This window comes from Nilaparvata lugens, chromosome 8 (genome assembly GCF_014356525.2).
Source record: "Nilaparvata lugens isolate BPH chromosome 8, ASM1435652v1, whole genome shotgun sequence".
Taxonomy (NCBI): domain Eukaryota; kingdom Metazoa; phylum Arthropoda; class Insecta; order Hemiptera; family Delphacidae; genus Nilaparvata; species Nilaparvata lugens.
In genome coordinates this window covers 32,348,804-32,357,723 of record NC_052511.1, presented here as the reverse complement: position 1 = coordinate 32,357,723, position 8,920 = coordinate 32,348,804, and the positions used below count along the sequence as shown (strand labels likewise).

At 45.7% G+C, this 8,920-nt stretch overlaps 1 protein-coding gene across 1 annotated transcript; it reads right to left on the bottom strand.

Moving 5' to 3' along the window:
- Positions 1 to 357: 357 nt before the first annotated feature.
- On the bottom strand, positions 358 to 5,079 carry LOC111046770 (transposon Tf2-1 polyprotein). The gene has a single exon (XM_022332395.2). It carries the CDS (start codon positions 5,077 to 5,079, stop codon positions 358 to 360), a length of 4,722 nt encoding a protein of 1,573 aa, XP_022188087.2.
- Positions 5,080 to 8,920: the final 3,841 nt, after the last annotated feature.

Sequence of the window (8,920 nt, the reverse complement as noted above, 5' to 3'; positions counted from 1 at the left end):
ACCGGCTACAACCATACCACATCCTCCCTACTTTTCACATTACGTGAACGCATTTCAGCGATGGATAAAAAGCGATCAAGTAGACCAAGACGAGGCGCCATACTGCTAAGAGAGTCGAAGCACTACTGAAGCAATAGAAAGACGACTAGATGGGCTTATACAAAAATATTCAGGTAACGACAGTGTAGAAAGACAAGATTATCATTATCGGGAACGCGATAAAAGCAACCCTACAATAAACAGATAACAAAAATATCCTGAAAGAAAAGGTTCGAACGTCTTATGCGATGCGACAACGAGAGGAGTAATAAACCAGTGAATCAACCCTGTCGCGGCATCTAACGGGAAACGTAATAACTAGTTGAATAAAGTGCTTCTCCCGTACCTTGCGCCGTCTAAGGCTAGCATAGGCAACCCGCACTTCACTCCACCAACGCAATTTGCGTTCGCCTGTTCTTCGGAGCTAGATTCCTCCTCCGCCTCCTCTACACATGGGGGCAACAACTTAATGTCTTTCACATGAACAGTCACTAATTTATTCTCTGCTACTTTAACCTTCACTACTGTAGGACTCAATATCTCAACTACCTTCCAGGGGCCTGAGAACTTTGGGGCAAGTTTCGCGGCGAACTGGTCAACTCCCGAAGATAAATAATGTTCTCTCTTATATATCAACTGACCTGGGGATAACTTAACATCTCGCCTCCGAAGATTATAATAACGGCTAGCATCCCTATATGCTTTATCCAAATTATCCACTACAATTTTCCTGGTTTGAATTAATACCTTAATATTTTTCTGTAGCGTGGCCTGACTACTTTCAAAACCCTGCGTACGTGGATCGTCTTGAGACTCGAATGCGGACTCACCTGGAGCCCTCAATTCCCTACCGAAGTTGAGATAAGCTGGAGTATATTGGGTACCTTGATGAATAGTTGTATTCATCGCAAAACAAAATTCTCTTAAATATCGGTCCCAATCCGAGTGGTTCTCTCCTACAAAGATTTGTATCATAGTTTTGAGTACACGGTTTACTCTTTCAGTAGGATTACAACTAGGAGAATATGGGGGGGTGAAAAACACATTCACGCCATTATCCTCACAATACGAGCGAAAATACTTGCTAGTGTATTGGGTTCCATTGTCACAAATGAGCGACCTAGGTGCTCCATACCGTGTGACAATCAGTTCACGGAAAGCTTTCGTGACTCCTGCGCTATCTGCCTTAGATAGGGCGGCCACTTCCGTCCACTTAGTGAACTGATCTTGAAACACGACTATGTAACGGTGTCCTAACTTGGAACGGGGTAACGGGCCGACTAAGTCAGTACTGACAGTCTCCCAAGGGTGAAACAATTTACGGGGATTTTTCATGCGACCATATGGGGTCCTCTGTTCTACCTTAATCTTAATGCAGTCATCACACCTCCGTACATAGGTGGCAACATCATTAAACAATCCAGGCCAATAATATAGGCGCGCTATCTTGTCATATGTACGATATATGCCAAAGTGACCCGCGGTAGGAGCATTATGATTTTGTTGTAAAACTTCAGAGCGACAGCTCACTGGGACACAAAGCTTCCACCCCTCAGCACTCTGCTCTTCCTGGAGTCGCCTCCTAGGCCAAATGTGTCTATACAACAACCCATCTCTAACTGTATAGTCGGGGAATTTCTCGGGGTCTGCAATCAGTAATGATTTAATTTTCTTTACCCAGCTATCGTCGTTCTCTCGACCAATAGCGATAGGGGCCACCCCACCCTCGGAGTTCGTTTCTCCCGAAGTGAGCTCCTCCTTACAGGGGGTGCGTGAGAGTACATCTGGGACTATGTTGAACTTCCCTTTCCTATATTTTATTTTCAAATTATATTGTTGCATTTCCATTACCCATCGTGCTAAACGACCAGTGGGATGGGGAATGGCATGCAACCACTTCAAGGACTGATGGTCGGTAATCACAGTAATTTCGTAACCTTCCACATATGACTTAAATTTTCTCAGGGCATATATCACAGCTAGACACTCTTTCTCGGTTGTGGTATATCGGACTTCGGGACCTCTTAAACCCCTACTCGCATAAGCAATAACTTTCTCCTCACCATTAATCTCCTGAGTCAAGACAGCTCCCAACCCTTCGTCGGAGGCATCGGTCTGAATCACAAAGGGCAACTCAAAATGAGGGTAGGTTAATACTGGGGCACAGGTTAAAGCATCTTTGATTTTCTGAAATGCCGTTTCCTCCTCTTCTCCCCACTGCCAATTCACCTTCAACTTTAACAAACGATGTAACGGATTTGCTAGCTCTGAAAAATTAGGGACGAACCTACGGTACCAGGAGGCTAACCCTAGGAAGCTCCTGAGAGATTTAACACGCTGCGGGGTAGGGAAATCTCTAACAGCCCTAATCGTTTCCGGGTCGGTACGGAGGCCTTGCTCTGTCACAATATGACCTAAGTATTTCAGCTCAGATTTCAGAAAATTGCACTTATCTTTATTTATAATTAGACCTGCGTCTCTCAACCTCTGGAAAACCTCTGCGAGATGTTCTCTATGGGATTCAAGAGTCTCCCCTAATACCACCACATCGTCTAAGTACGCGAACGCATATGGTTCGAGTTTAGGCCCTATCACCTGATCTAGCAAACGTTGAAAGGTAGCTCCAGCTGAGTGTAAGCCGAAAGGCATCACTTTAAATTGAAATAGACCTCTGCCCGGCACTATGAAAGCAGTCAATTCTTTACTCTCCTCATCTAACGGAACTTGCCAATAACCACTCTTCAGATCAATAGTAGATATATATTTAGCATCGCGAAGCCTGTCTAAAATACCAGTCATATTTGGGAGGGGGTAAGCATCTCTATGAGTCACAGAATTAAGTTTACGAAAATCAATACAAAACCTTATTTTCCCATTCGATTTTTTTACTAATACGATAGGAGAACTCCACGAGCTACAGCTGGGTTCTATGACTCCCTGTTCAAGCATTGTATCGACTTCCTCATCGATCACTTTTTGCATGATAGGGTTCCTGGGATAGGGACGAAGTCTGAAGGGTTCAACTCCTTCCTGGAGTTTTATTTTATGTTTCAAGATATGGGTCCGTCCTGGGAGTGAAGAGAATTTCCGGATTTCTTCTTCCAGAAAATTATCGAATTTCTCCTGCTCAGAGACAACTGATAACCTACCTTCCCCTTCCCTACTCCGTAATCGGACTCCCTGGGGTTGCATTTCTAATACAGCTCCCATCTTACGCAGATTTTCCACTCCTAAAATCATACGAGGTTCAATATCTGGGACAACTGACACTTGCCACTTATACTCCTTGCCACATACAGTGACCGGTAAAGTGGTCTCTCCTTCTATCTTAAGACGTTTCGCGATCTCACTAGAAACGTATGACTTTTGAGATGAGGTATCTATAGCGGCATTCAGGTCCACCCCCTCTACTCCTACGTACATGTACACCCCGTTATCTCCGACCTCCCTACTTGGTCTAACGGCAGCTACAGTCGACACCTTAGAAGTATTCGCTGAACTCTTACTACCACGTATAGCTCCCACTATCTCTGGTTCCCATTCTACTCTATTATGCCTCATATTGATAGTTAAATTATGCTGAATCATAAATGACACTCCTAGCAACACGTCAGGCTTAAGGCCTTCCATCACTACAGCCTGGAAAGAAACAGAAATATTTTCTATTTTCAATTGGGTAAAAACTTTTATCGAGAGGAGAGCAGACTTCCCATCAGCGAGTATCGCTTTATGTGTGCAGTTTTCTTTCTTTACTGACCCCTCACGTTCTAATGCTCTCAGAACTTGTGTACTGATGTAGGATTTTTCCGATCCTGTATCAATCAAAGCGACAAATTTCTGGTTCGCCAAACTCACATCAATGAAAGTCCGTGTATCTCCTGACACGGTTCTGGGGCTTAAAATCTTTGTTGAATGAATTACTGAATTTCCCGACGATCTTTTACTCTGGGACTTACAGTTACACTGATCATGATTTTTCCCACATTCCTTACACTTAGAAAGCTCGGGGCAAGTTGACCTCCAATGTCCTGTCTTTTTACAATTCCAGCACACAGGACCCTGACTAGTACTACTCTCTTCTATCACTTTAGTCTCCCGTGGTTTAGTAGTTGCCTTAGCTGAATTTTCTCCCCGTTTATTGTCCTCGATTTTAGTATTCCGTGAGGACAACCTAGAGTGTTTTTCCTCAGCACGGATTGCCTCATATTCCCTAGTTATATCTAACAGCTGGTCTATGTTTTGGGCTCCTACACTTCGGACATGTAACTTATATCTGGGTAATAAATTCTGATACACCCTCTGATATATCCTATCCCCGTCGTAACTTCCTAATCTCCTCATTAAAGTGAGTAGGGCTTCGGCATACTCATCAGCCGGTTCGCCCTCCCTCTGCTTCCTTGCAATGATTTGACTTTCAAGATCGTCACTATAAGTATGGGGATAGTATCGGAGTTTAAACGCCTCTACAAAGTCAGCCCACGTCCTCCACTGGGAGCGACGATTCCGCATCCAGAGTAGGGCCCCTCTCTCCATCAGCTCTGGTAGGGCTATAAGAGATTGTTCCCCGGATATCCCATATGCGCTCTGAAGTTCAGTGAGCCTCTCGATAAAACTGGGAGCATCTGATACACCATCAAAACGTAAATTCCAACTTCTTACCTTATCACATACAGCGCCCTGACTATACGTGCCTGAAGAGCGGTGTGGTGCCGGCTCTATACCTGTTGGTCGATTCACTCTGTTGTGGAGGGACGGCTCGGAGTAGACACGGCTTGTGCCTGGGATAGCATCGTCCCGGCGAGTCTGAGAGGTCGCAGCGGTCCGGGACCGATGGTGTTCAACCATCCTCCTCCTCAGCTCCGTCAGAGTCCCCACTGCCGACAGGCCAAGACTCTCCAGGTAGTTGACCGCTTCCTCCTTACTCAGCCGGTACACCCACGACACTCGAGGGTCGGTTTCTCGCTCCGTGGTGTCTGTCTCGTGATCTCCCTGGTCCTCCTCGTACTCTTGGAGTGTAGACTCCTCTCCCCGTTCCGACATCGTGCACTGGGGTTTACTTAACCTTTGCTCACGATCTACTTGGGCGCCAGACGTCTTAGCCCCACGTTGGGCGCCAGTTTTATTAGAAATTCCTATTCCACCCTCTAGGTTTTCTAATAATTGCGAAGTATTGCTACGACGCGGACTAGCTACAGCCGGGTATGGGTCGGGGTCGGTGACCGTATTGACTGGTGGAGATACTGGACCTACACTTCTCCCCCTGTCCTGATTCTTTACCCTCTGTCTTTGGCGGGAGGTATTTAATTTGAAGGGAAGTGTGTGTGCCCGTGCCGTTGTTGGCCGATTCGGCCCTCGGCTCTTGGAATTCAGGTTGGGTGATAGGGAGAATTGAGGTAACCTTAACCAAGGATACGGATCCGGATATCAGATCCCCACAAATAATTATATTTGTAAAGGTAGTACGCAATCTGAACCAACTGCGAGTTGACGGCGAGCAAAGCTGTACCTGCAAGCCCGGAATAAAGGTTGTAGGTGGAGGAACTCGGGATGGAGTTTAACAAGGAATGATATAGAATTTTTGTTACGGTTTTCGCAATCTGAGACTGCGGGCTGTCGGTGTGCAGACTGAATCTGCGCACCGGTATTAGATCAATATGATTGGAGGGGCGTAAGAGGTATAAGGTACAGGATATGGTATACCGAGTTTGAGGTATAGGGAATATTTTATCGGGCTTGGGAAATGGAGATTCGTTAATAGGATTGTTCCTTCCTGTAACTAATGGGGTTTTGTTCAATAACTCGCGATCTGTGAATCGCGATATAATTCTCAGCAAGCTGAACCTGCTAGCTAAAGGTAGTATATCTATTTCAATTTTATGATCACTAAAGCTCAAAGGATGAGGTTTCGGGTGTCGGATTTCTGAATCGCGAGCCTGCAGCTGCGAAGGATTTTCAGCAATTCTGAAACTGCTAAATAGGATTTCCGCGCTAGTCTGATGACAGCGCGCCGGTTATTAAGGGCCAATCTGTAACTGCCCTTAAGGGTATGGGAATCACTCTCAATCGTCCGAAACGCTTTTAAATTAATAGTCAGTATGTCGACTATTATGAGAGGATAGAGAAGGGTTTACAAGGATTCTCCCAAGCTTCTCGCTGGTCTGAGAACCGCGACTGGGACGATCTCTAATCTGTGACTGAGATCTCGTGCTATACAGGGTAGGAAAATTTAGAGGAAGGAAGAGAGAGGATGCCGCAGTCTGGGGACTTCGGCGAGGACGTTCTCAAGCTGTACCTGAGAGCAGGAAGTGTTGCAGTCTGTGACTTCAACAAGGACGTTCTCAAGCTGCACCTGAGAGCGGGAAGCGTCGCAGTCTGTGACTTCGACAAGGACGTTCTCAAGCTGTACCTGAGAGCAGGAAGCGTCGCAGTCTGTGACTTCGACAAGGACGTTCTCAAGCTGTACCGAGAGCAGGAAGCGTCGCAGTCTGTGACTTCGACAAGGACGTTCTCAAGCTGCACCTGAGAGTGGGAAGCGTCGCAGTCTGTGACTTCGACAAGGACGTTCTCAAGCTGTACCTGAGAGCAGGAAGCGTCGCAGTCTGTGACTTCGACAAGGATGTTCTCAAGCTGCACCTGAGAGTGGGAAGCGTCGCAGTCTGTGACTTCGACAAGGACGTTCTCAAGCTGTACCTGAGAGCAGGAAGCGTCGCAGTCTGTGACTTCGACAAGGATGTTCTCAAGCTGCACCTGAGAGTGGGAAGCGTCGCAGTCTGTGACTTCGACAAGGACGTTCTCAAGCTGCACCTGAGAGTGGGAAGCGTCGCAGTCTGTAACTTCGACAAGGACGTTCTCAAGTTGTACCTGAGAGCAAGAAGCGTTGCAGTCTGTGACTTCAACAAGGACGTTCTCAAGCTGTACCTGAGAGCTAGAAGGATTATAGAATAGGGAAGGTGAAGAGAAAGTAAGAAGAAGGATGCCGCAGTCTGGGGACTTCGGCGAGGACGTTCTCAAGCTGTACCTGAGAGCTAGAAGGACTATAGAATAGGGAAAGTGAAGAGAAAGTAAGAGAAAGGATGCCGCAGTCTGGGGACTTCGGCGAGGGCGTTCTCAAGCTGTACCTGAGAGCAGGAAGCGTTGCAGTCTGTGACTTCACAAGGACGTTCTCAAGCTGCACCTGAGAGCGGGAAGCGTCGCAGTCTGTAACTTCGACAAGGACGTTCTCAAGTTGTACCTGAGAGCAGGAAGCGTTGCAGTCTGTGACTTCAACAAGGACGTTCTCAAGCTGTACCTGAGAGTTAGAAGGATTATAGAATAGGGAAGGTGAAGAGAAAGTAAGAGGAAGGATGCCGCAGTCTGGGGACTTCGGCGAGGACGTTCTCAAGCTGTACCTGAGAGCTAGAAGGACTATAGAATAGGGAAAGTGAAGAGAAAGTAAGAGAAAGGATGCCGCAGTCTGGGGACTTCGGCGAGGACGTTCTCAAGCTGTACCTGAGAGCTAGAAGGATTATAGAATAGGGAAAGTTAAGAGAGAGAAAGAGAAAGGTTACCGCAGTCTAGAAACTTCGGCGAGGAAGTCCTCAAGCTGTACCTGAGAGCTAGAAGGGTTATAGAATAGGAAAAGTTAAGAGAGAGAAAGAGAAAGGATGTCGCAGTCTAGAAACTTCGACGAGGACGAGCTCAAGCTGCACCTGAGTTCTCTAGGAAAAGGATTGGGCTTTTCCTACTTGGAATTACAGCAAGTCAGAAACTGCTAAGCGAATTTAAAATACAGGGCCACTCTATAGTATGAAAATTAATAAGGAAAATACACCCCTAAAAACTGAGATTACCTTATTACAGAAGAGGAAATGCACACAAGTGACCAGTCCTAACATACAGTTACCTGAATCACTGCAGAATTAAATACGGAGAATAGCAAACCAATTCCCGCACTAAACTTAAACGTCGTGAAGCGACAGAGTCGAGACTTAAGAATTAAGCCCTCAAAAATAATTTGCTTAAGAGCCTAGCTAAATTTCCCCACTCAACTGTTTGTAGCTCAAACTTGAGATCCCTTACAGGTTTCAAAACCAAGAATAATTCGTTCACCCCCAGTGATACGAATTCGGGAAAAAAATAGCTGACAAGAAAGAAAAACCCACAAGGGAATTCTAACTCCGAGTTGTTCGGAACTCGACCTACAATATTCTACGTTAACACAAGATAGAATAATAATTAGTGTCGGTAACGTCGTAAGGAGAGGAGATTCGCGACCCGATCTCACGCTCAACCACCGAACAACTGCTCTCTCCCAGGTCTCCTTGAAGCCACACCGGGTCGCTGAAAGTTAGGAGGCCGGGGGAAAAGGGGCTTGCTGACCAATGGGAGTCTGAAAAGCCGATCACGCCACTAGTCATGTGACAGGGTTTGAATCCACTAGTGCTGATGATAAGGGTGCAGCTAATGACGACACTGATACTAATTACTACACTAATTCAGGCCGGTAAACAATATTTCTATTCCAGAAATTTCATGAAGAGCGATACTGACCCGACTCGGTAGCCGCTTATCGTTTAGATGATACGAATGCTGCTAATTTAAAGGGGTTGACGGCGATAGTGATAATGTATACACAACTACAAATCTAACAGAATATATCCGGCAGACGATCCTGTTCCTATTCTAAAATAGAATAATTTCGCTAATTTTATGCTGGACGACGGTTCTCTATCCGTCACAAAAATTCACTTTGTGACAGTCAGAATTGGATGTTGAATATCATCCGCGATAGACATAGACCAATAGTGCTAAACAAGTTTCAGAGTAGAATGATTAAAAGGAAATTTAACTTTTCTGATGAAATGAAAAACATCGCGAAATTTTGTTTTCCTTTTGAATATCA

Coding starts and splice junctions, on each gene's coding strand:
- LOC111046770 (XM_022332395.2), bottom strand. CDS start 5,079: ATGTCGGAACGGGGAGAGGAGTCTACACTCCAAGAGTACGAGGAGGAC.